The following is a 25,443-nucleotide window of genomic DNA, read 5'->3' on the forward strand; positions in this document are numbered from 1 at the left end:
TCGGCCCCTAAAGACCGTCGAGGTTTGGGGAGGAGGCCAAAGAGGAAGATGGAAAGGCTTCTGCCGGGGGCCGCGAATCTTCCATCAGACGAGATGCGCGATCCCCTCCTCCCACCCTGTCCATGTGTCTAAAATCTCACTCTGCCTGCATCCCCAACCTCGGATGCCACCTCCTCCAGGAAGCCTCCCCACGGCTGTCTGCTCCCAGCTCTGGATGCAGGAAGCAGTTTTCCTGCCTACCAGTTCTTAAACTTGACTGTGCCTAAGATCCTGGGAAAGCCTCTTAAAAATGCAGATCTCTGAATCCCAGCCCAAGAGATCCCTCCCTATTCAGCAGGAGCCCCGAGGCTGGATTTTTAAGAACAGAACGCGCTCACAGGTGCACCAAGGACCTCCGAGTCCTCCCTCGCAGCTGCCATGCTTCACACAATGCCGACTTCCAACACCCGCTCTTCAAATCTAAGTTCTGGAGCCTGCTTTCCGGTGACTTTGGGCAGTCACACCTCTGAATCTCAAGTTTCTTCTTTGAAAAAATGGCTCGAGTATTAAGGGGTCCTGTCTTACTTCTGTAAGACGCACCTGAGGTCCACCTGCAGTGAAATGGTTTAGAACCTAAAAAACTGAGGAAGATGACGGTCGCTCTTGTCAGTATGTCTTGCTGCCCCGCAGAGAAGAGAAGCCCCGCACCCTGTCTGAGCTGGGGCCTCTCACGGAGCCCTCCTAATGATTCGCCTTATTACGTATATACCTGCCCCCAGAAGTTGTTTTCCTGCAACAAGTTAATAATAAAACTTCATAGCAGAGATGGGAAAGAGATTTATTTCTCACGGGGTCTTTTTATACCTTCAGAAATGTGTAGCCTGTCCCTCTATGACGTATCCTGAAGTAGTGATTACAGCAATAAAGTCTTCAGTCACAGTGAATTGAACAGACAGTTAATTTGGTTCCCTCCTGAAATCCCGCTAAACCGTCAATAAGGGCCCATTTATGGACAAGGCAGTAAAGATCATTCTGAAAAGATTTTAGCCCCCAAAGATGGGAGAGGGGGTCACTGGATCCCCGCGGCCAGACTTGGGCAGGGGGAAGCCGGTGGCTGGTGGGGCGTGCCCTGGGGAGCTGAGAGCCACGCCAGCCCTGGGGAGCGGTGAGAATCCCGGTGAGAATCCGTCTGATCTGCTGTGGAAGCCTCCAGAGGCTCAGGAGTGCTGCTGCAAGGACCTCTGCAAGTGAAGAAGGGAAGGAAGGGAACAAAAACGAAGACTGGTTAAAAATAAACAGATCCAAGGGCACCTGGGTTTCTCAGTCCTTAGGCGTCTGCCTTCAGCTCCGGTCGTGATCCCAGAGTCCTGGGATCGATCCCCACATCGGACTCCCTGCCCCGGGGGAGGCCTGCTTCTCCCTCTCCCACTCCCCCAGCTGGTGTTTCCTCTCTCACTGTGTCTCTCTCTGTCATGTAAGTAAATAAAATCTTTTTTAAAAAAGAGAGAGAAAGAAAGAAAAAAGAAACAGACCCGGGGTGCCCGGCTGCTCTGTCTGTGGGGTGTGGGACTCTGGATCTGGGGGTTGAGTTCGAGTCCCGTACCCAGTGCAGAGCTCCCGTACCATAAAATCTTAGAAAAAAGAAACAGCTCCTATATCCCCTCCCCCACTCCATGCTGGTGGGAGACTGCCTCTCCCCAACCTGCCAAAAAAATCAAAGTTTTTTTTTCCCCCTTTCCCTTTCCTTCAGGGACTGAAACAGAGGGTTTCGGTTGGGGGGAAACCAGGCACAGGGACAGAGGCGCTGCTTGGAAAAGAGGAGAATTAGAGCAGTATGCACAGGGAATATGAAGACCGTGCCCTATTTCTTCCAGAAGACTGGCCACCGGGCCTTTGTCCTCCAGGCCAGACACGGGGAAAATCTATTCAGCCTGAGAGCAGAGATCCTGGAGGGAGTGTGGCTTCAGGGATCCCCCCACCAGCTCTCCAGCCACACAAGCCCACCTGTGAGGCTCCAAGTTAAGCTGCAAGTTCTTGCCCACAGGGAGAAGATGGCCTTTTGGTCCCTCACTCTTAAACAGGAGCAGCACCAAGGATTACATGCCGAGGAAAGTCCCCAACAGGAGGGACAGAGACAGAGCCAACAACCGGAAAGAGAGAAAGTGCAGGCAGAAGAAAACTAAAAGTCCTATCAATCATTTGCCCAGATAGACAAGAGAAAATACTGGATCCGTGAAACAAAACAAAATACCATAAAAAGTAACATGCGGGAGCCCCTGGATGGCTCAGTTGGTTAAGCATCCGACTCGTGATTTTGGCTCAGGTCATGACCTCAGGGTGCTGAGATGGAGCCCTGCGTCGGGCTCTACGCTGGGTGTGGAGTCTGCTTCAGATTCTCTCCGAAGGAAAGGTAACATGCAGAAAGGTACTCTAAAAAAGGTAACATGCAGACAATATAATAGAGCTCCTGAGACATAAAAATGTAAAAGCATAAATAAAGTTCTCACTAGGAGCGTTGGATGACACAGGAAAACCAGAGAACATCCCGGAAGGTCCAACATCTGCGTAATACGAGTTCCAGAAACAGAACAGAGAGGAAAGCGAGAAATCACAGACGGGAGGAACTAAGAACAAGGAATTTTCTTTTTAGGTGACCTCTATGCCTAACGGGGACTGAACTCACAGCCCTGAGATCTGGAGTCACGTGCTCCACCCACTGAGCCAGCCCCGTGTTTACAGAAAACTCCCCCAGACCTGAAGGACAGGAGTTTTCAGACTGAAAGGTCTACCAGCTGCTCCACATAACGGATAGAAACTGACTGGCACCGTCCCGAAATTTCAGAACACTGGAGACCAAAAGAAGATCCTACGTTCTTCTGAACCCAAGACACGGCCGGGTCCGGAAAGAACACCTGCAGACTTCCTAACAGGACACCCTGGAAGCCAACGGCGGGAGCCAGACCTTCAAGACTGTGCAGGAACAACCCTTCCAGCCTAGAATGCGACAGCCGGACCACCAGTCACGGGGGTGGGGAGCATGAAGACATGTTCACACATGGGGGGTCTCAAACAATCTCCGTTGTGAGCACCTTTTCTCAGGAAGCTATTAGAGGATCAAAAACCTGGGTTGGGGGGGCATAGTAAATCATGAAAGAGAAACACCTAGAATTTAAAATATGGACCGTGCCACACAGAGGGGGTGGGGCCCAGGGAGCAGCGGAGGGAGGTGGGGGGGGGTGTGGCTGGTGTCCCCCTCCTCCGCGCGGCCAACAGTCTGGTTCCGGACGGAAGGCTGTAGGAGTCGAGTCAGCAAGAATTTCAAATTGATGGTGTATCAGAGGCATCCAAATATTTTGAGAAGAGTTGGAAATAGTAGATTTGTGGCTAATTTGATGAACGAGAACCTAGAAAAACAAACAAACAAAAACAAAAATAGTTAACAACTTAGGGAAAACAGAGGGTTAAGCATAAGAGAAGACATAGTCACGGCTCAGATGTCGGCGATATGTGAACACTGTGAAGACAACAGAAATTATCCTGTACTCTACCGGGATGATGGAAATTTGGGGGACAGGACGAGTCCGTGCAGCCGAGATGGACGGAGGGAAGAGCGAAACATATTCCAGAAGGTTCTGTCAATGGATAATGCCACACCTGGAGAAATCAAGATGCAGCCGTAACAGCATGTTGCTTAGAAATATGGAATTAAATCACCAAAAATTAGTTAAAGTACTTTGCGTGTTGAATGTTGCTGTCTCTGGAGAGGGAATATAGAAAAGTGCATGCTGGGACCACTGTTTTGGATGAAAACTTCGAGAACCCTGTTTCTCTGAACCCTGTGCATCCAGGACTCGACTCAGTGCATGGAAGTGGAGTGACCGTAACCCCTGGTTGGCTCTTTATGTCCTTTCATTGTTGGTCCACACGGGCCCCTCTTCGATTTATCCATTGAAAAGTGTGGGGTCACCTGGGTGGCTCAGTTGTTAAGCGTCTGCCTTTGGCTCAGGTCATGTTCCCAGGGTCCTGAGATCGAGCCCCGCGTTGGGCTCCCTGTTAGCAGGAAGCCTGCTTCTCCCTCTCCCACTCCCCCCACTTATGTTCCCTCTTGCTGTCGCTCTCTGTCAAATAAATAAATACAATAAAGTACAAAATTTAAAAAAAAAAAAGACAAAAATATGTACGTATGTAATCAGCCCGCACATACTCACCAGCCACCCGCTCCCGCTGACCCGTGCTATCCCGGGCTCCCCGGCCCCGTCGCGCTCCCCACTTCCCCCGACACTAGTGTCTACTGTCCTGAAAACTTTCCTGTGTCTATACAGTTTTTCCACATCCATATGTACTCCTGAAAACATACTGGTCATTCGCAGCTGTTTCTAACTTTAGCAAAAGGGTATCAAGCTGTAATGACTCCTTTCTCACTCATAAACCCCTCAGGGTTATCCACGTCGAGCGTTGCCTGTTATTTTTTCTGTTTTGAAATTCCTTCCCGTGAATATACAATTTATCTATCCTTCCCCCTGCTGACGAGGGTTTGAACCGCTCCTCGGTTTTGTGGCTAGGAACGAGGCTGTGATGTCCTTTCTCTCTGTCCCCGAGCACACACACACACACACAATGGCTTCTCTTGTGTGCCCACTTGGGAGTGGAAATAATGGGTCACAGAATATGGGAAAGTCAGACCTTACAACTTGCTGCCAACTGATTTCCAAAGCGACACAGAAGTGACCCCAACCTCCCAGCGCTGGTGTTGCTGTCGGGCTTGTGAATTTTTGCCTGTGGGACAAGCACATGTGGTCCCCTAGCGTGGTTTTGATTAGAGGTTTGTGCATCACTAATGAGACTATCTTCTCATGTGCATGGGCATTATATATATTTCTTTTCTCTTATGTGAAAGTCTTGACCCTGTATTTGCCTGGCTTTCAACTGGGTTGCTGGTCCTTTCCTGATTTTATGTGTTGTTTGTATAGATAGGCTTGACATTATTGGGTTGGTGGGTTTGCATGAATATTTTGAAAAAACAAATCGACGTACCAAAAACTAAAGGAGGGAAGGTGAATTTGGAGTGAGAACACTAGAAGCTTCCAAATTGGAACATAAAGTTGGGGCAGAGCCGGGGTGCGACAGCGACCCAAGGCTGGAGCCCAAGCTATGGACAGCCTCCTGTCGTGTTCGTCTCCAGACCTACGCCAGTCCCCCTCGAGCAGACTCACACGGCACCTAACAACGTCCGAGGAGATGTGTGAGGGCGAAGGAATGAGTCAGTAGGCGAATGAATGAAGCCCCAAGCCACCAACTATGTGGTGGCGGGAATGGCTTTGCAGCACCTCACTGCCTTCTGTCCCCACAGAGGCCACCATCAGCCACACCGCCATAGGGCCAGGCCTGCCTCCATGCTTGGAAGGGTGCGGTCTCTCTCCGGAGGGAAGAACAGGGAGTGAACCCGGCAGGGCTCAACCTCATCAGGCCGGGAAGTGACCGTGACTCCTCCTCACCCCTCGCCGGCCGGGCTCTCCTCCTCCCCAGGCTTCTGTTCCTGGTGTCAGTGAGAAGGGAGTCTGCGCGCACAGGATGACAGCTCCAGTGATTCCGTCGCCCCGACCCTGGCCCCAGACCTCCTTCCTTTGAGCCCCAGGGACTCAGGGGAAAGCAGACTGACCTGCGGTTCGTGGCCGTACAGAGCGGCGGGTTTCATGTCTGACCCTGGGCACCCCTGTCTGTAAGCGGCCAGGTCGCTGCCTGCACTACCGGTCAGCGAGCTCCAGCGAAGACCGTGGCTGTGACGGGCCTTGTACGTCTTTCATTCTGCAAACTGAAGAGAAAAATGGGGAGAGACCCTTCCTGCAGGATGAGCTGAAACGTGGGCTCTCGCGTTCGCTACAGCAGGTGTCACGGGGAGAGAGGGGACACCTAACAGCCCAAGGGCGGGGGCTGGTTAAGGAACCTGCAGCCCAGCAGCAGGTGGGCACGTGACAGAGCCTCCTGACGAAGCCCAAGCTACACGCAGGCAGCAAGAGAAAGTGCAGGGCCCTGCGCCGGGGAGGCTGTGATTTCTGGGCACCAAATAGCTCTGCGTTTGCTTGAAAGTCATATAGAGAGGATACGACTGGAAGATGCGTAAAGGTTGGTCCTATCTTTGGTCTCTAAGAAGAAAAGTGGGGCAGCTAGGAGAGACAGGTGCCATGGAGACTGCTTTTCTCAAAATCACCTTCCTTATCCCTGAAATCTTATATCATGTGCCCCGTACTAATAACTTACCAAGGAAATTAAACTGAGTTTTAAAAACGGCGATGCAGGCCTCCTGGGGATCTCGAGGTGCTCTGGCCCTTCTCGCTCTGGAAGGTGCACGGTCTCTCCCCTGAGAGCTACGGAGCTGTCACCACCGCCACACTTGGGGAGAGCGGAGCACCCCATGGCCTCGGCGGCCGCCCTACAGGGAACACACCCGCAGCAGGGGCCAGGCTGTGTGCTCTCCCCTGACCTGCTGATCCCAGGCCCCCTCCGCTTCCATGCCATTGCCTGAAGAAGCTTCCAGAAGTTCACGTTTCTCTCCTGTCCCAACCCTTTAATGGCTCCCAGTGTCAACTAATTAAATATAGATTCTAGGCACTCGGGCCCATGCATTAGGGTGTTTTTTTTTTTTTTTAAGATTTTATTTATTTATTTGACAGAGAGAAATCATAAGTAGATGGAGAGGCAGGGAGAGAGAGAGAGAGAGGGAAGCAGGCTCCCTGCTGAGCAGAGAGCCCGACGCGGGACTCGATCCCAGGACCCGGAGATCATGACCCGAGCAGAAGGCAGCAGCTTAACCCACTGAGCCACCCAAGCGCCCCCATGCATTAGGTTTTGTTTTGTTTTTAAGTAAGCGCTACACCCAACACGGGGCTTGAACTCTCTACCTTACGATCCAGAGTTACATGCTCTACCCATTGGGCCAACCAGGTGCCCCCCCCATTAGTAATATTTCAATTCTTCAGCTGACTCTAATGTAGACCTCAAGGGGAAAGCCATTGCCTTGGAGCTGTGCTGTCCGAGAAACCTTCTGCGAGAACAGACACGTTCTGTGTCTGGCGCCTGGCACACCGGCCTCCAGCCACGCGAGGTGACCCCGAGCACCTAAGTGTGGCCGGAGCGACTGAGGAACTGAACATGGAATCACACTTCATGTTAACCCGTTTAAGTTCACATTAAGCACAGTCTTAGAACGTGAATCCAATGATTGTCACGTTTTGTAAAACAGAGCCCTCTTTTTAAAAAATATTTCTTTAGGGGCGCCCGGGTGGCTCAGTCGGTTAAGCGTCTGCCTTCAGGTCAGATCAGGATCCCAGGGATTGAGTCCTGAGTCAGGGCACCGGTTCAACGGGGAGCCTGCTGCCCCCTCTCCCTCTGCTGCTTCCCCCCCACGCTCTCTGGCTCCGTCTATCACATAAATAAATAAAGTCCTTAAAAATATATTTCTTTATTATGAAGGCCGTTAGACGTATGGAGGAGTTGTAACACATGGACGTTTTCCGGAAAAACAGCTACTATTACACCAGCAGCAAACAGCTATCACCCCGCAGCCACCGACCCGCGGGCCCCCGTCCTAAGGGCTCCCATGGAGCACACACATGCATGGATTCTTGGACGTCCCTCCCCACAGGAGGGTTACTAATTTGAGGCGGGTCATGGTCTGTCAGTGGTGGGGCTGGGAGTCAAACATGAGCTGAGCCAGCCACCTCCCCCAACGCCCGCCGCGGCAGCAATCCCCGCCGGATGGGGCCCAAGGCCAGTGCCTGCGCAGCTGGATGCAGAGGAGCCCACTTTCTCAAAGTACGCGCCACGGAAAGTGTGGAAGGAGCGTAAATACAGCGGCTGCAAACCCAGCCGGGACTGCCTATGCTCCAGGCTCTGCTCGGAACACTCTAGAGAAGCAGACCCCCGCAGAGCAGGGAGCCCAACCCCAGGACTTTGGGATCAACCCCCCCCACCCCATGGAAGGCAGATACCCAACCAATTGAGCCGTCCAGGAGCCCCCAGGTACATTTATCAGTGCCTGTCCCTTCACAAGCCCTCTTTACAGACATGTAGACTGAGACTTTGGGGTTAGGTAGCTCCGCTAGGATCCCATGGCCGGGAGGGGCTTGGACGAGGCCACTGGACCGCTTGGATGCCCTAGTAAAATGCATAATAAATACACATATCCCCTCTTTTACATCCGAGGGGAGGGGTCAATGCAGACCCATTTTGCAAACCGCTGGTCTGAACAACCCACTCTACCTCCCCTGTTCCAGAGGCTAACGGGGTGGGGTGGGGGACTTCACACAGAGCCGAGCACCGGAGCTGAGCCCCTAACTTGGGAGCCTAGGGGAAGGCAACTGAACTTTCTCTTGAACCTACAGAGCGTCTGAGGTTTTCAGAGGGCCGGGCTCCTCTGCCCTTCACACGACACCCCACAAGGTAATAATCTGTATCACGGTTTTATAGTGGAAGAGAATTTGGTTTAGAAATTCTATCCAAGTCATTTGCCAAAAGCAAGATTCAAACCAGTTTCCTTGACATGCTAACCCGGGTGGTTTCCACCAGGCCACACTGCCCCTTCCCCTAGCACCCTGAGCACCAGCACTCTGGCTTCCCTTTAGGGACACTAAGGACCCCACCATGCCCATGACCTTGGCCCTCCAGAGAGAGGCTTCAGAACCCTAGTGTGGGGTCTGCCCTCACAGTCTCCTCTGCAGCAGGGCCCCAAGTCCCCTGACTTCTGTCCTGATCCCCCTCCCACACACAAGTTGAACCAAACACCAGCATCCACAGAATGATTTCACGGACACATCTGTGAATTGGTTCCAAGCTGGGCTGGGAATCTGGGGGTCTGTGACCTGTGCGTTTTCCATCCCACTGCTCAAATGGGGGTCCAAAGCAGAAGCCCCACCTTGGGGCTTGTTGGAACGGCAGCCGCCCCCAACCATACTGAGCTAGATTCTGCTTTTCAGGAGGATTCCCAGATGACTCGTGGTTCCTGGGCCCATTTAAGCGTGCAGGGCAGTAAGTTCCAAGAGACTCCCAGGGGAGGTCGGCTCAGCCGCACCCCCCCCTAGGGCCAGCTGTGAGGTGGTTGAAGATGTTATTGTAGGGAAAACTTGGATATTAAATTGCAACCAAAGGCGGGTGGGGGGGTGGTAGTGGATTACTGCAACAAAGGGAATCCTGATAGTTTCTCGCAGCCAGCATCTGCCGGTGGGTGGACTGGATGGCGGCCCGAGAGACTTGCGGAAGGGTTCGGAAGCCTTGCAGCTACCTGTTGGGACGCAGCGGTGCGGAGAGATGGGGCTCTTGGGGGCTGCACTAGATTGGAGAACAGTTTAGAACACGTTTGTTGCCTATCTCTAACACCGGCCTGGACACTTAAACGAAATATATTGGGGGACAGAATTTACTGAGACAGCCTTAGGAACCTGTGACAAGACTCTGCTAACAACAAGAACAGAGAAAAGGGCAGGATCACAACCACCACACTGACAGCAGTTCCTGCCGGAACGCCCTGCCGCGCAATAACCGAAACCTGGGAGCTGTGTTGCAACAAGCTCTGAACTGAAACACATCGGCAAGTCTGAGGCCATGCCTGGCTCTTTCATTGCACCGGGAGTGTCCCTTTGCGACAGGAGCGCCTGTGGACAGGGCCAGAGGGATTCCTATTACAAGGGGGAACTATGCCGAGAGGCCACACTGTTATGAAAGCAAAACCCGTGAAATGCATTGCCCTAAGGACGGAACGCATACCAGCAGCCAGCTGGTTCGACCAAGCGGAGCAGGGTCAGTTAACGCGGAGCAGCCATCCCATGCCTCCCAAGTCTGGGTCAGGAAGGGGGCTCAAGGAATTTCAAGGGGTCCCTGTTCTCAGGAGCGGGGTGTGGACCTGGGCCTTTGGCTACATCCTGGGCTTCCTTGCAGGAAGACTTTGCATATGCTTTGAAGTGCATCGGTTAGAAAAGCATGCATGCCTATTTTACCTATTCAAATCCAGAACATGCAGTTGCAAAATTTTAAGGATCTCAGAAGCGCCATAAGAGATCCAAATGTCTTCTTTCTTTTTTTTTTTTTTAATTTAAAAAAAAGATTTTATTTATTTGACAGAGATCATAAGTAGGCGGAGAGGCAGGCAGAGAGGGGGGGGGGAAGCAAGCTCCCGGTTGAGCACGGACCCGGATGTGGGTCTGGATCCCAGGACCTTGAGATCATGACCTGAGCCGAAGGCACAGGCTTAACCCACTGAGCCACGCAGGAGCCCCAAATATCTTATTTCTAAGAGACCATAGGTGCCTGGATTTCAGCAAATCCCAGAAGTAATTACTACAGTTCTGTTTGGCTTAATGGGAAAAGACCTGAGTTCAAGTTTTGGCTGCACCCCTTGTCATCCTAGAAGTCGGACTTTAACGGAATACGGAATCCAGCAGAATCCCTCATTCTCCGACGCCAGCTCCAAGTCACCACCTCTGTGAAGCCTTCCCAGATTCTGCCCCATTCCCCCTCTCCCTCCCCAGAGAGGCATTGTCCGGCTCCCAGGCCTTCACAGTGTGGTTTACTGGCCTTGTGCGGTGTCCCCCCCACCACCCCACCCCCGAGAACAGGGACCGTCTTTGCAGGCTCAGCGGTGGCGGAGCGCAGACCGCCTTTGCCAGGAAGTAGCGCCCAGAACGTGGCCGCTCTGTGCCACGAGCCCTCGGACACCTCCCGACTCCCAAAGTCGAGCCTCTCCCCTCCGCCGAGGCCGCTCGGACCCCCGGGCGTCTGCACGTCGGTGCCCCGCAAGCACTGGGGGACACGGAGGGGGCGGAGGGCAGGGAGAGCCCGCGCGCACACGGACTCCCGCGGCCGCGTCGGGCCCCGCGTGCGAGCGCCCGCCCCGGGCCAGGGGAGGGGCGCCAGGCCGCTCCGTCCAGCCGGGCGCCAGCTCCTCCCGGCGGGCGTGCGGGCGGGCGCCCCCCGACAGCCGCACACAAAGCCCGCTCGGCCAGCTCGGCGCTCGACTCCTCACGCCTGTGCCGCCGCGCGCCGCCGGGCGGCCCCGGGTTGGGCGTCGGGCCGCGGCAGGCCCGGGGCGTCGAGCGCCGCGCGCATCGAACCGGCGCGGGAGGGGGAGGGGAGCGGGGGAGGAGGGGGAGGGGGCCGGCGGGGGAGGAGGAAGAGGCCTCGCGCCGAGGAGGGAGCAATTGAATTTCAAACACAAACAACCGCACGAGCGCGCAGCACCGCGCCGCCGCAGCCGCGCCCGCCCCGTCCGAGCGGCGCGGGCGCACAGCCGTGGCCGCGCCGGAGCTGGGGCCGGGGGCCGCCATCGAGGCGGGGGCCGCGCGAGGGCCGGAGCGCAGCGGCGCCGCCACCGCCGCGCGCGCAAACTTGGGCTCACGCTCGCCGGCGCGGCGCGGAGCCCGGGGCGCCCGGAGCCCCGCCATGTCGCGCTCCAACCGGCAGAAGGAGTACAAGTGCGGGGACCTGGTGTTCGCCAAGATGAAGGGCTACCCGCACTGGCCGGCCCGGGTGAGCAGCGCGGCCCGCCGCCCCAGCCCCGGGCTGGGTTGCGTAACAGCCGGGAGGACGCGGGCGCCCCGCGCGGAGGGGCGCGGGCGGGGGGCGGCCGAGTCGCCGGCTCGCTGCGAGCGTGTCCGCGCCCCCCCACCGCCGGTTACATAATGGTGGGGGCGGGGGGCCCCCCCGAGGCTGGCGGCGTGGGGCGCGCGGCCTGGGCTGGGGCCGTCGGGAACCCCTCCCGGGCGCCCGGGGACCCCCTTAGAGACCCCCGGTGTCGTCCCTAATCGCTGCCCCGGTCGGACCCCGCTCGCACCGAAAGGTAGCAGGAGGGTCCCCGCCGGGGAGGGCCGAGTGGAGGCGGAGTTCGCTGCTGGAAAACTTTGGTTCGGGGCGGCCGAGAGAGGTCTGAAGTTGGGAGGGTCGAGGAGTGTTTGGGGGCGGCGTAAGAGGGGATCTGCCTGGCTCGGAAGTTCTCCGCCAGGACCCCTCGCCCCGCAGCGCCACAAAAGTGTTCCTCCATATGCTGGCAACTCAGGCGGGGGCTGGGGGTGGCACGGCCCTGGGAGGCCGGGGGGGTGCAGTCCAGGCTGCCTCTTCCTGGAGGCGGGGTGGGGGGGCCCGAGCGGCTGCTCCCCCTCGGATAGGATCCTCCCGCCACAACGGCCGGGTCTGCCATGTGGTTGAGTCAGCCCGCCAGGACGCGCCTCCCCCCCCCCCCCAGCACCTGGCCAGGTGGGAGGGTGGGGCCCGAAAGCCCAACCTGGTGTGTGCATCAGGTTTCCCCTAAGGACTGGGTCAGCTCAAATAAGGGGAGGGGGGGAGGGAAGTTGCTGGAGGAGGTCGGGGGTGTCACGGGTGGGGGGGGCAGTTGTCTCTGGCAACTTCAAAGTTGGTCTGAAGAGGCCTTTGGAACTGGGGGGGGTGTGTGTGACTGTCCCCTGGAGGTAGGACTCGGGAGAACCGAATAGGAGGGCAGAGAGCAGTGGGCAGTTTCCAGGCCAGGGGGCAAGAGCAGACGGGCCTCCAGGCTTCTGGTTCCTCTCCACGTGAGTCTGTGCCCTTAGGGTTGCAGACCCCACTGGAGCTGGGGAAAATTGCCCCAGCCTCCGCTGGACCTAGTTCGGGTGGCCAGGCCAACTTTGGGGGCGACTTAGGCCCCTTCCTCACTCTGTACCCTCTTTTGAGCAGCGTGTGTAATCTCGTGTCCCTTGAGCTCCTTGTTCCTTGAAACTTCTAGACGTCCAGCCTGTGAATGGAAGGAGAAGTGAGGCTCTCCCAGCTTTCAGGGCCTCCCAAGAGCCTGGGCCCTGGGGGGTGCTGGAAGCAGCCACCCAGCCTGGTGTGCCCATGGTGTGTGTGACGTGTGGACCGTGGTGTACTTTACCCAGCACCTCTGACCCGTCCGGCTTCTTGGCCCGGACGCCAAGGCCCTGTTGGGCCCCGCAGGAACTGAACCCAGGTCTTTACTGCTCCTACCTCCTGGGGTGGGACAAAGTCTGGAGGCTGGCCCAGGCCCCAGGGAGGGGTGCAGCTGGAATGTGGGTTGCGGGGAACCGGATCAGGGAAGAGAAGGGAGGGGGACACGGGCCCACATTGCGCCCCATGAGGTAGAGCTTCGGGGTGAGGCTAGGTTGGGGATGCCCTCTGTCTTGTCTTCACTCTGGATCTCCAGGACAGAAGGTGGGGACAGGATGAGGCCTGGACCTTGGAGATAAGAGTTTGGCTTGAGGAGGGCAGGTCAGACTGGATGGAAAGAAGGTGCCACCCTAAGCCTGTGTTCTGGCTTCTGTGACATCAGGGGAATGGTCCACCCAAGGCTTTTACCTCCCAGATGAATCCCCCTGGCACGTGGAGAGAACAGACCAGTCCGAGCCTCCTCCTAGTGCTGGGATGCTGCCTTAGCCCCCCGACGGACAGAGTCTGAAGGGGCCTGGCCCCTCCTGAGAGGGAGGAGTGTGGGGCCCTCATGGACAGCCCCACCTAATCTAAGAGACCGAATCCTCAGCCATGGCGAAGGGCCTGCTTCTGGGGAGGATGGCTGACTGGGGATGAGGCGGGGAGAGGCCCAGCCAGAGGGGCCACGTGGTTGGCAAGACCTGCCTGGAGTGGAGGATGACTCCATCTTAACCTTCTCCATTCCCTCTTCCTCCTGCTTGACTTCTTGGGGGATCTCCAAGCACTTAGCAGTTAACCTCCAAGACTCAGGGATTTTTTTCCTCCCAGGTTCCTTCCTCCTCTCTGCTTCCTGTTTCACAATCCCAGAAAACCTGAGCAGCCAGAGGGCCTCACCCAGCTCACTCCCCCTGCCCCCTCCCCCACGGCTAGGCCCTACCTTCTCTTTTCTGTCACACTTTCCCGGCCCCAACTGTCTCCTGCCCCAGATTTTCTGGTTCCTGGGTCAGGTCGGGCCTGGCCCTGGGTGTGGTGGTCAGAACCCTGGCTGGCAGGCTGTGTGGGCTTAGCCTTCCCTGCTGCCTTCCTCCGTGTCGGCCAGCCGCCCTGGGCTGGCCCTGGGCTCGGCTTGATCTGAGGCTGGGGAGTCGCCTGCTTTCCGCACCTGGGAGCTTCAGCTCCCTTGTCAGACCTCAGGGTGGCCGTGGGCTCTGGGAGGACACGAGTCATGTGCTCGGCTCGGTGTGATGCAGCGAGTGCCGAGGGCTGGGCCTGGAGTGGATGCACCTTCTGGATTCCCGGTGTGGCTGAGAAGCCTTAGAGCCCCAGCCCCTGTTGGCCAGTGTGTTGGGGGGGGGTGCAGTGGGGTCCCCAGCCCGCCTCTGGCCCCACCCTGACCCACTTAGCCTTGAGTCACTTGTTCTGAGTCACAGCCTGGATATAAAGCCTGGGAGACGTATGTCTGTATTGGGGGTACAGGCCTCCCCTGAGACCTCATGTCCTCTATGTGGAGGAAGAACCGCCCTTTGCTTCAAAACTCAAGAAACGACGTTTTCTTTGTGGCTTCAAGGATGGAAGGGACTTTTCCCCGTGGGGGCGAGGGGCTGGGACCTGCATTAAGTGGAAGGAGCACCCTCTCCTGGCACCTCCCGCACAGGAACCTGCCAGCCAAGGGGAGGCGGGGGTGGGCTTGGCCCTGTTGGGGTAGGTGCCCACCTGCCCAGGCCGCTGGCTGCGGGTCTTCCAGACCCACCCTTTATGTGGAGGGTCAGCAGGGCAGCTGTATCTGACTATCGTTCTGTTTTTAATTCCCATCCATTCTTTTGTTTCTCCTCCGCCCCTGCGGCTGGGCAGCTGGTGGCTTCCTGGGTCCCCCGTCACACTGCTGAGCTGCCTCTGACTTCGCTGCCCGTGGCCTCCCATGGCCTCCCATGGCCCTTGCCTGGGAGCAGCCCTGCCCTGGCTGTGCTCCTTGGGAGAACTTCTGGCCCCTCCTTTCCTGAGCCTCAGTTTCTTATTTCGGCCCTCCAGCAGGTTGACACCGCGGCTCAGGTGTGACCACCAAGAATGCAGAGCGCAAGGTTCCCTGCTCTGCTCCCAGCCAGACCCTTTGCTCCCCAGCCCTGTCCCTTGTTTCTGGGGCTGAGATCCTAGAGAGGAGGCCTAGGCCTTCTGCTATTGTCCTGAGCCTTTCTCTGGGGACCTCTAAGCCTTGGAGGCTCCCATTTTGTTTTTTGCTTGCCTCCCTCTGAGAGGGGGTGGGGAGCTGGCTGGTCACAAGACCCAGGTGTCCCGGCCGGGAACGGACTCCTCCTGCGCCTGCACCCACGGGCTGGCTTCCTGAGAAGGGCCTGGGCCCTCCAACCCCTAGCTGTGGTTTCAGGCTGCGGCCCGGGACCCAGGTGCCAGACTCCAGGCTCGGGGGGTGGGGTGTGTTAGTGTCCCCTCCTCCCCAATCGGGAGAGAGGGCCTGGGGGGGAGGGGTGGTCACATTCCTGGTTGCTGAGTGGCCCCGGGGGCGGGGTGGGTTGTCATGGCGATGGGGATCCTGTTTGTGGGGGGGAACTGCGTGCCTTTCCACCCCTGCTATCACACCCCAAGCTCTTGGTCATGGGGAGGGCCCAGTTGGTGCTGGGCCTTCCTGAGGGGAGGAGCCGGACCTCTGTCCCCAGAGGCCACAGGGCAAGGGGGGAGGTGCCCAGGGACCTGAAGGCTCCATGCCTGGAGCAAGATGCCCCCCATTCAGGCCCAGGGCCCCACCCCCTCTCCTGGGTGTGTCTAGCTGGTTTCCAGCCCCCCAGCCTCAGCGGCCCAGGTCAGGCCCTGTGTCCCAGTCTCTGTTAATCACCGCCTGGGCCTGGCCGTCTGGGTCCTATCTGTGCCTGGGGCCCCAGTCAACATGGCCACCTGGCCTGTGTCCGGCGGGAAGCCAGGCTGCTGGGGCGCCTGCAAGTGTTGCTGGGAGTTGTAGTCCTCCCGCGCCTCCGCCTCCAGCTCAGCTTGGCCTGGGCTTCCAGGGCCTGGTCTGGGGAGGCTGGTGGGGCCGCTGCCTGTCCATTTCCCCCACCGCAGACCTCTGCACCTTCCTCGTGCCCGCGGGATGTGGGGGACCAGAGGGTCAAGTCAGGAGACCAACGCAGACCCTCACTAACTTCCCGTCATTTTGGGGGGCCTGTTTCCTCCTCTGTAAAACGAGTGTCTCACTAACCTCAAGAGTCTTTCAGAGTGCTCCCCAGAGGCCTGTGGCCTTGTCTTGGGGGGGGGGTGTCAGGTGGGCAGCCCTTGGCCTTGCCCCTCCCCCTCCCCCAGAACTGGCTTGTCTTTACCTGCTGCTCAGCTTCCTGCGGCAGATCTTTGAGCCTGTGCTAGGCCCCTAGCAGGGGGTACAGACAGACCGGCTCTCAGGTCTCGGGGCAGGTGCAAGGCTGAGACCGCATGGGCCGTGCTCAGATACTCCTGCGAGTGACCATGACCCTGGCGCTCTGAAGGAGAGGGGCTGCGCCTTCTGTGAGGGGAAGGCTCCCCAGGACTGAGTGAGTGTGGGAGGCCAGAGGCCAGCGTCTGTCTGGGGAGGAGGGCCCACACCTGAGGGCTGGACTGCGGGCCAGTCCATGGCCATTTAATCCTTACCCACCGGACGGCTTAAGTGCCTTGACAGGCTCCATTTTACAGATGAGGTAACTGAGGTTGGGGACGTTGACTGTGTTGCCCCAGGTCTTCCAAGTATATTGGTGGCAGCATGGGGATTCGGACCTTGGTGCCCGGGAGGAGGCGATTGGGTGGGCCTTCCGGTGAGCCGACGGCACGAAGGACTTGAGGCAGCACCTCCACGGTGGGCACAGTGGCTTGTAGGCAGGCAGTAGCCCAGCGAGCTCGAGGGAAGAGGTGGCCCTGATTGGGCTGGGCTGTCGGGCCCACGGAGCAGGTCCTGGCTCCAGGCTTCCACGGGGCTTCTTGTCTGACTCTGAACAAAGTCCTGCTGGTTGAAAGGGTTTAAACACCATCTCGGGGATCTCCCGGGCCCGTCTCAGTCTGATTTTACGCAAATGTGTCTTGGAGGCCGGCCTCAGCCCCAGACTTGACCTCAGGACTCCACTCACTGGCTTCTCTCATCTTGCTCCCAGATCGACGAGATGCCGGAGGCCGCCGTGAAATCCACAGCCAACAAGTACCAAGTCTTTTTTTTCGGGACCCATGAGACGTGAGTGAGGGGCTGGAGGTGGGGCGGTCAGCGGCTGATCTGGCGCCCCTCCCGCTGGGGCTGCGCAGCTCACCAGCCAGGGCTCCAGAGCACAGTCTCCCCTCTCTCCCCAGGGCATTCCTGGGCCCCAAAGACCTCTTCCCGTACGAGGAGTCCAAGGAGAAGTTCGGCAAGCCCAACAAGAGGAAAGGCTTCAGCGAGGGGCTGTGGGAGATTGAGAACAACCCCACTGTCAAGGCCTCCGGCTACCAGGTGAGCGGCTGTCCACCCCAGAGACCCCCTGGGAAGCAGGTGTGGCCACTGGCTCCGGAGCCCACAGGACCGGAAATGCTTAGCCTGCAGGAGTGGGGGTAGGGGTGGGGGTGGGGGAGGCCCTGCAGGAGGGGTTGGGGTCAGGGGGTGGGGTGCGTGGCGTGGGGAGGCAAGGACAGGACAGGCGGTAAGTGGGGACAGCCCTTTCCGGGGCCTAGTGTGAGAGTAGGACTCGGCCTGAACTCTTTCCGCAAAGGCTTCCAGGAGGAGGTGCTCCTGAGCCGGGCAGGATGAGGCGGGAGGGTGGGGGGCGGGGGTTGGCGGGGAAAGGGTCCCAGCTCCCTTCGGGGGAAGTTGACCCGAGGTTTTGCCTCCTGCTCCAGCCCTCCCCCCTCCTGCACAGAGCCCTGCCTGCCCGGCCAGTGGGTTTAGCCCGGGGCTAATCCGACAGAGGTGGGTCTCAAATCACTCGTGAGACTGGGCACCTGGGGGCGGGCGGGGGCGAGGTGGGAGAAGGAAGGAGTGAGTGGCCGCGGGCGGGTCCGGGGAGGGGCCCCCTGGGCCCCGCTGGTGCCACTCAGCCCCTCCCGTCTCCGCGCAGTCCGCCCCGAAGAAGAGCTCTGTGGACGAGCCCGAGCCCGAGCCCGAAGCCGCAGAGGGGTACGGCGACAAGAAGGGGAGCGCCGAGGGTAGCAGTGACGAGGAGGGGAAGCTGGTCATCGACGAGCCCGCCAAGGAGAAGAATGAGAAGGGGGCGCTGAAGAGGAGAGCAGAGGACACGCTGGAGGTGACCGGCGCCACCTGGAGCCGCGGAGGGGCCGGGCGGGCAGGGGCACTTCAGGGACATCCTGATCTGGGGGAGACCAGCTCCTAGTCTGGGGTCCCTAGACCCTTCAGCTGGCAGAGGGCTGGGGAAGCGGACAGGGGGTGTGCCCAGGAAGGAGCCTCTCTGGGAGCGGGGGCTCTGCTAGGTGGCTGGGGTCCTCCCTCTCTGGCCTCAGTGGGCCTCATCTCTGCCAATCCTCCCTAGGACTCCCCTAAACGTCCCAAGGAGGCAGAAGACCCTGAAGGGGAGGAGAAGGAAGTAGCCCCCTTGGAGGGTGAGAGGCCCCTCCCTGTGGAGGTGGAGAACAGCACCCCCTCGGAGCCCAGCTCTGGCCGGGGCCCTCCTCAAGAGGAGGAGGAGGAAGAGGAGGAGGAGGAGGAGGAAGAGGCTGCCCAGGAAGATGCCGAGGCCGCAGGCATCAGAGATCATGAGAGGTGAGGGAGCCCCCTGCCCTGAGGCAGCTGGGCTTGGGGGGGCCCGGCCACCCCTGGAGAGGAGGAGGAGGAGGAGGAGGGCCTGCGGCGGAGGCAGGGTGGGCTCCCCCAGGACGCCGGCCCTGGCTGGGTGTGGCCAGCAGAAGGCCGCCCATAACCCTTCTCCCCTCCAACCCTCCCCCGCAGCCTGTAGCCACCAATGTTTCAAGAGGAGCCCCTGCCCCGTTCCTGCTGCTGTCTGGGTGCTACTGGGGAAACTGGCCATGGCCTGCAAACTGGGAACCCCTCCCCCCACCCCCCTGCTCTCCTCTTCCACTTAGTCCCCCCGCTCCAAGCCCAGCCTCTGGAGACTGACCTGATGGGGCAGGCCACCTGGCCCTCACCTCCATGTCCCCAACACCCTGTGATCTGATCTGAGTCAGGGCCCTGTCTTCTGCTTCATGGGCTGAGATGCGACCATTGTGTCCCTGCCTGCCTGGAGCTGTTTCTGAGGGTATCCTGTGGGGCCTGGACTGGCTGTTTCCACCTCCTGACACCCTCCCCACCCCCCTCCCCAGCATTCTGGACCTCTGGGTTAGCTGGGATCAGAGGTAGGAGTGGAAAGGCTGGAGAAGAGACAGCAGGGTCGGCTTCTGGGCCTGAGAAGGGCCGTCTGCAAGCTGGGGAGGAGGGTGGGCAGGAGGGTGGTGTCTTGGTGCACTCCTGTCCCTTCCTCCCACACCTATTACCCCAGCTGCCTAGATTCGGGGAAAGTGGGACAGCTTGTGGGGGAGGGGCTCCCCTCCATAAATCCTTGATGATTGACAACCCCCTTCCTTTTGGTGACCCCAGGAGTTGTGGGAGTTGTAGCTGATCATCAAAAGATTGGGGCCTCCTGAGTCTGGCAGGGTCGGCCCCACCCAGCGAGGGGGGTGGGGGAGTACTGAGGAGTATCTGTCCCCCCCCTTGATCTCTGCCCTGGGGAGACCCCTAGCCCTGTCCCCTCCCCACGTGCTCAAGGCCAGCCTACAGTCCTATATGTCACCCAGACATAAAGGAAAAGACACATTTTTTAGGAAATGTTTTTAATAAAAGAAAATTACAAAAAAAAATTGTAAAGACCCCCTCCCTTCGTGTGCCCCCTCCCCCTCACGCCCTCCCCCACTGCTGCCCCCACTCCCGAAGTGCACCGGGAGGCTCCCCTTCTGTTTGGGGTCTGACGACCTCTCTTCTGTAGCTGGGGCTCTGGTGTTCCTTCTCTTGTCACGGCCCGTTCCCGCCCCCGCCCGGTCTCCGCGCGTCCCCAGACCCGGGCCCCGCCGAGAGGACAGGGAGCCAAGTGCCCTCGCCAGCCTCGCGCGCGGTCTCCCTGCCTCTCTCCGGCCTCCTGTCCGCCCTCGCCCTCTCCCCCGGGCTCTGATGAAAACTCGCTGCCTGTAGCTTTGGGAGTGTAGCCCCGAGACTAGCCGGTTTCAGTTCTAGGACAATAAAACCCGTTGATTACTAGCCCGGGTCCGACTGCTGCTTGGGCGGGGAGGCACGGGGGGACCGCGGTCGCGGAGACCCCTTCTCGGGGGCGGTGGGCGCCGCGAGGCCGCGCGCCGCACCCCTCGCTCCACGCCTGCGGCCGCCGGAGCCCCGTCCCCCCACGGGCCCCGGGAGGCCTCGGCGCGGGGCTGGCGGGAGCGGGGCGGTGGGCGCCGGCCCGGGGCGGGAGCTGCTGCGTCGGGTCCGAGCCGGGGGTGCCCGCCAGCCCAAGCGGTGGGGAAGGGCCGGGGGGCCGCGAGCGGGGTCCTCCCACGACCCCGGGTCGCGTGGAGCGGCCGGGGCAGGTCACCTCCCGCCCTCCCAGAGCTGACATTTTGTGACAAGCCCATCGACTAGCCTACGAAGGGCCCACGGTGCACCCCTTCCTGCGGAAACCTTAGGGCAGTTTCCTAATCTGCCCTGACCCCCTGCTGCAGACCGGGGCGCGCGGGGAGAGGACGGCTTCAGCCCAGCCTGGAAGGGGAGGCCCTCGGCTGCGAATGGGAAGCCACAATCCCCTAGAAAATGGAGCCCCGCTCTCTGGAAACTACAATTCCCAACGGCCCCCGCGAAGAGCGCGTGAGGGAACGTGCCGGGCGCTGAGGCCTATCCCGCCCGGCCTTCAACTTCCGACGTGCTTCTCGGTGCTTACGTTTCCTTATTTCCTACCCGACCAAATTTCCTGTTTCCAGCTCGCTTCCAGGAGGCGGACTACAACTCCCAGCTTGCACAGCGAGGTTGGCCTCAGGGTCCGCGCGCATTTGGACTACATTTCCCAGAAAGCCGAGGGACGGGGCGGGGGAGGGCGGCGGGCCCAGGGCGCATGTGCGGGCGGCGCGGTGGGAAGCCGAGGTGAGCGTCGGGTACCCAGACGGTGGTGACCTCGCCAGGGTCGCCCGGGAGCCGGGGTCGGGACGGGCCCTCGTTTGCCCCGGCCGTGCCCAGTGGGCTGCGGGAACGGGTGGGTGCCGAAGACGGCTGGAGCCGGGGTAGGGGCGGGCGCGGCGCCGGGATTCGCCGCGGGAGCCCCCCGAGGACGTCGCTCCGGGGTGTGCGGGAGACGAGGGCGGGTCCCCGGGCCGACTTCCGGGGTCCCCGTTGGGAGCTGCAGACCCGGGCCCCTCGCTCCGATCCGGCGGCTGAAGTAGCCCCCGGGGTCTCCCCGTCTGCGGAACCGACCCTGTGGTCCGTGCACCTGCCGCTTCGCTCCCAGCCCGGCGGGGCCCGGGGCTGCGCTGCGACGCGCGGGTGGGATCTGCGGGGAGCCGTGGGCCCGGCGTTCGCTGGGGGCAGCGCCGGGCGTCGTGGTTCGCGCGCGGGGAAGTGCGGGGGCAACGGCCGACGCCGAGACCAGCCGGTTCGGTTCCGTCCCCCCGCGCCGTGCGCGTGTCGGAGCAGAAGGAAGGAGCCGCGCCCGCCTCCTCGCCCCGAGCGAGCCCTGGGGCTCGCCTTCCTTCGCGGAAATTCTTTTAAGATTTTTTTATTTAGTCATTTGACAGATCACAAGCAGGCAGAGAGACGGGGGGTGGGGGAGCAGGCCCCCCGCCGAGCAGAGAGCCCGACGCGGGGCTCGATCCCAGCACCCCGAGATCATGACCCGAGCCGAAGGCAGCGGCTCAACCCACTGAGCCGCCCGGGCGCCCCTGCCTTCGCGTAAATGTTGACGTCTGTGCCCGCGTGTGTGCATGTTTCGTTTGCCTCCAGACGCGCTGCTGTTGACGGGACTCCGCGCTGCGCTCTGTTGAGACCGAGGGGAACCTGCGGAGCGTCGGGGGTGAGGAACCCGGCGCCGGCGTTGGGTTGCGGCAGAGTAAGGCGGTGAGCACGGAGGGGCCGCAGCTCTCTGACCCCAGCAGCGTTTTGTGCCAGGAGAAGGCCCTTCACTTCGTTAATTTTTTAAAGATTTCATTATTTTTTTTTTTAAGATTTTATTTATTTATTTGACAGACAGATATCACAGGTAGGCAGAGAGGCAGCAGAGAGAGAGGAAGGGAAGCGGACTCCCCGCTGAGCAGAGAGCCCGATGCGGGGCTCGATCCCAGGACCCTGAGATCATGACCTGAGCTGAAGGCAGAGGCTTAACCCACTGAGCCACCCAGGCGCCCCTAAAGATCTTATTTTTAAAAATAGAGTTTTACCGGGGCACCTGGGTGGCTCAGTGGGTTGGGCCTCTGCCTTCGGCTCGGGTCATGGTCCCAGGGGCCTGGGATCGAGTCCCGCGTGGGGCTCTCTGCTCAGCAGGGAGCCTGCTTCTCCTCATCTCTCTCTCTGTCTGTCTCTCTGCCTATTTGTGATCTCTCTCTCTGTCAAATAAATAAAATCTTTAAAAAAAAAAAAAAAATAGAGTTTTACCTTTTGGACAGAGTGCACAAGTAGGGGGAATGGCAGGCAGAGGAAGAGGGGGACGCAGACTCCCTGCTGAGCGGGGAGCTCCATGCAGGGCTGCATCCCAGGACCCCGGAGCATGACCTGAGCCGAAGGCAGATGATGCTCAGCCGACTCAGCCCCCTAGGCGCCCCAAAACGCCTTATTTGTACGTTGAAGTTAGACTCCGTTCTTAGCTACAGAATAAGATTAACAGTCCCTGCTCCATTCTTTCCCTCTCCCCCTTTTTAAAAAGGATTTATGCATTTATTGGAAGAGTGTGAGAGCACGTGCCGAGGGAGGGAGCATTTCTCCCCGCTGAGTGTGGAGTCCAGTGCAGGACAGTCTTACGCCCTGTGATGGTGACCTGAGCCGAAATCAAGAGTGCTACATCTTTTTTTTTTTTTTTTTTAAGATTTTATTTATTTATTTGACCAACAGAGATCACAAGCAGGCAGAGAGGCAGGCAGAGAGGGGGGAAGCAGGCTCCTCACCAAGCAGAGAGCTCAATGCGGGGCTTGATCCCAGGACCCTGGGATCATGACCTGAGCCGAAGGCAGAGGCTCTAACCCACTGAGCCACCCAGGCGCCCCAAGTGTGCCACTCTTAACCGCCCAACCAACTGAGTCGCCCAGGCATCCTATTCCCTTAGTGCGGGACGCAGGAAAGCCGCGGGGCCCCGGGCAGGTAGAAGAGCCTAGTATTTCTGCCTCGGTTCTCTCATCAGCCCGCTGACTTAGTCCATCATCCAGAACTGGGAGGCTCCCGGTACATACTTAGTTGGGAAATCTGGCCCTGGGGCCTTTTCCTTTAGAAAAGAAGCTGTCTTAGGGAGGAGGAGTGCTTGTTTCCCCGAATGAATTGAGGAATGGGAAGTGGTGTAGCAACATTTTAATCCCCCCCTTTTTTTCTATGTTTTACCTTATAATTGCCGGCCCCTTGGCCATGTGCCCTGATTTGATCCCCTTACCGGTGTGTTTCCTGTCTTGCTGTCTGTGAGTGTATCTGAGAAGTGTTCACAGACTGTCTACTCCATGCCGAGCCCTGCTTGGATCTGCCGGACTCAGGGGTGACCCAGATGGCACAGTCCCTGGCCTGGGGGAACTTTTTGGACTTTGAAGTCAGACACGTGGGTGTGAATGTCAGTTCTCATGTAGTAGCTTTAGACCACGGGCAAGTCACTGAACCTCAGTAAGTCCTTCGTCATCTGTAAAGTGAAGGGAACATCTTGTGGGGATTCAGTGAGTCATTTAACAATGGACTGTGCACAAAAAAAACCTCTTTCCCTCGCTTCTTTGCCCACTTGTTTCTGTCTGTCTGTTTGGTTTTTTTGGCTTTTAGTTAGTTGTTTGTTTGTTTTCCATAGGCTCCACACCCAATGTGGGGCTTGAACTCAGGACCCTGAGCTTGAGCATCACGTGCTCTCCCGACCGAGCCAGCCAGGCGCCCCTCCATCCATCCACTTCAGAGCTGACTGAGAAGGCTTCTGGATCTTCCCTGGCCAGGGGACGTCTCCCAGCCTCCAGCCATGCGTCTCTCTGCCATGCTGGCCTTGGCATCCAAGGTCACTCTGCCCCGCGACTACCGCTATGGGATGAGCCGTCCGGGCTCTCTTGCAGACAGGAGGAAGAACCCTCCGGGGACCCGGCGGCGCCGGGTGGCTGTGGAGCCCATCTCTGATGAAGAGTGGCATCTGTTCTGTGGGGACACGGTGAGAGCCTCGGATGGGGTGGAGTGGCGGGGGCTCCCGGACAAGCGCCCCTCCCTGACCCGCACGTCTTCCCACAGGTGGAGGTCCTGGAAGGCAAGGATGCTGGGAAGCAAGGCAAAGTGGTGCAGGTCATCCGGCAGCGCAACTGGGTGGTCCTGGAGGGACTGAACACGGTGAGCCGAGAAGGGCGGGGCTGCTCGGTCCCCTCTGTCACTGTGTGCGGGGCGGGGGAGACTGAGCCGCAGGGGCAGGGATGCAGCTGACTGCTCCGCTGTTCCCTGGGGCTGAAGCAACGGCTTTCCTCCATCAGCACTACCGCTACGTCGGCAAGACCGCAGACTTCCGGGGAACCATGATCCCCAGCGAAGCGCCCTTGCTCCACAACCAGGTCAAGCTTGTGGACCCCGTGGACAGGCAAGCACACGCAGCCCTGGTCAGAGGGTTACCTACCCTGCGGGTCTCCATAGCTGTTGGCCACACAGATACCAAAGGAACGGTGGGTCGTGGGCTCCGAAGTTGAGAGGGGCTATCCGTGTGATGGACATAAGCCCCCCTAGGTCGCCCCAGTACAGATGAACAGTGACAAGATGGTGACCTGTTTTCAGCCCCTGGCTTTTTTGCGCGGAACGCGGCAGGAAGAGCTGGTCCCAGGCCGGGTTTCTCTCTTCCACCCCCTAGGAAGCCCACCGAGGTGGAATGGAGGTTCACTGAGGCGGGAGAGCGCGTCCGTGTCTCCTCCAGATCAGGAAGAATTATCCCCAAACCTGATTTTCCCAGGGCGGACGGCATCGTCCCTGAGACGTGGACGGGTGAGGCGTGGGCTGAGGGGCAGGAAGGAGGCAGGGGCTGGGAGGAGGGGGAGTGAGGGGTGTTACGAAGCCCTCCCACCTGTGCTCCTTTCTCTGGCTCAACAGATGGTCCCAAGGACACCTCGGTGGCAGATGCTCTAGAAAGAACCTACGTGCCCCGTTTAAAGACACTGGAGGAGGAGGTGATGGAGGCCATGGGGATCCAGGAGCCGCGGAGACACAAGAAAGTCTACTGGTACTGAACCCAGGAGAGCAGCCTCTCCCCTCATCTTCGTCGGGAAGGCCAGGGCCACTCTTCTTCAGACTCCAATAAAGAGCCAAGAGTCCGCCCTGCCCCTGCGTGTGGCTCTTGCCTTCGGGTAGACGGAGCCACCTGAGCTCCGCACTGTTTCCGGGACTGAAGGAAGGGGCCTTCTCAGAACCTGGATGGAAGTTCGCCAGCCTCCCCCTGGGCAGGGCCT

The 25,443-nt window shown here is 59.2% G+C and overlaps 2 protein-coding genes across 7 annotated transcripts; both read left to right on the plus strand.

Moving 5' to 3' along the window:
- Positions 1–11,139: 11,139 nt before the first annotated feature.
- Positions 11,140–19,683, plus strand: HDGF (heparin binding growth factor). 2 transcript variants are annotated; one of them, XM_045086720.1, is made up of 6 exons: positions 11,140–11,496; positions 17,004–17,080; positions 17,194–17,332; positions 17,934–18,119; positions 18,363–18,592; positions 18,779–19,683. In XM_045086720.1, the coding sequence occupies exons 1-6, from the start codon at positions 11,410–11,412 to the stop codon at positions 18,783–18,785; spliced, it is 726 nt and encodes a 241-aa protein (XP_044942655.1). In that variant the 5' UTR covers positions 11,140–11,409; the 3' UTR covers positions 18,786–19,683. The 2 variants fall into 2 exon arrangements, with proteins under 2 accessions (XP_044942655.1, XP_012904485.1); XM_013049031.2 differs by lacking the exon at positions 11,140–11,496 and adding an exon at positions 11,655–11,806.
- Positions 19,684–20,890: 1,207 nt separating this feature from the next.
- Positions 20,891–25,316, plus strand: MRPL24 (mitochondrial ribosomal protein L24). 5 transcript variants are annotated; one of them, XM_004778475.3, is made up of 7 exons: positions 20,891–20,950; positions 21,803–21,916; positions 23,829–24,173; positions 24,251–24,346; positions 24,484–24,587; positions 24,852–24,982; positions 25,088–25,316. In XM_004778475.3, the coding sequence occupies exons 3-7, from the start codon at positions 23,991–23,993 to the stop codon at positions 25,222–25,224; spliced, it is 651 nt and encodes a 216-aa protein (XP_004778532.1). In that variant the 5' UTR covers positions 20,891–20,950; positions 21,803–21,916; positions 23,829–23,990; the 3' UTR covers positions 25,225–25,316. The 5 variants fall into 5 exon arrangements, with proteins under 5 accessions (XP_004778532.1, XP_044942657.1, XP_004778531.1 ...); XM_045086722.1 differs by having other exon boundaries at positions 20,911–20,950; positions 21,803–21,872; XM_004778474.3 differs by having other exon boundaries at positions 20,923–21,059.
- Positions 25,317–25,443: the final 127 nt, after the last annotated feature.

The sequence above is a fragment of the Mustela putorius genome, unplaced genomic scaffold (genome assembly GCF_011764305.1).
Source record: "Mustela putorius furo isolate JIRA1106 unplaced genomic scaffold, ASM1176430v1.1 tig00000997_pilon_pilon_pilon, whole genome shotgun sequence".
NCBI lineage: Eukaryota > Metazoa > Chordata > Mammalia > Carnivora > Mustelidae > Mustela > Mustela putorius.

Excerpts from the sequence above, each read along its gene's own strand:
- MRPL24 (XM_004778475.3), top strand. The coding sequence starts at position 23,991 with ATGCGTCTCTCTGCCATGCTGGCCTTGGCATCCAAGGTCACTCTGCCC. Across the intron at positions 24,174-24,250 it reads ATCTGTTCTGTGGGGACACG|GTGGAGGTCCTGGAAGGCAA; the intron begins GTGAGAGCCTCG and ends GTCTTCCCACAG. Across the intron at positions 24,588-24,851 it reads CTTGTGGACCCCGTGGACAG|GAAGCCCACCGAGGTGGAAT; the intron begins GCAAGCACACGC and ends TCCACCCCCTAG.
- HDGF (XM_045086720.1), top strand. The coding sequence starts at position 11,410 with ATGTCGCGCTCCAACCGGCAGAAGGAGTACAAGTGCGGGGACCTGGTG. Across the intron at positions 17,081-17,193 it reads TTTTTCGGGACCCATGAGAC|GGCATTCCTGGGCCCCAAAG; the intron begins GTGAGTGAGGGG and ends CTCTCTCCCCAG. Across the intron at positions 18,120-18,362 it reads GAGCAGAGGACACGCTGGAG|GACTCCCCTAAACGTCCCAA; the intron begins GTGACCGGCGCC and ends AATCCTCCCTAG.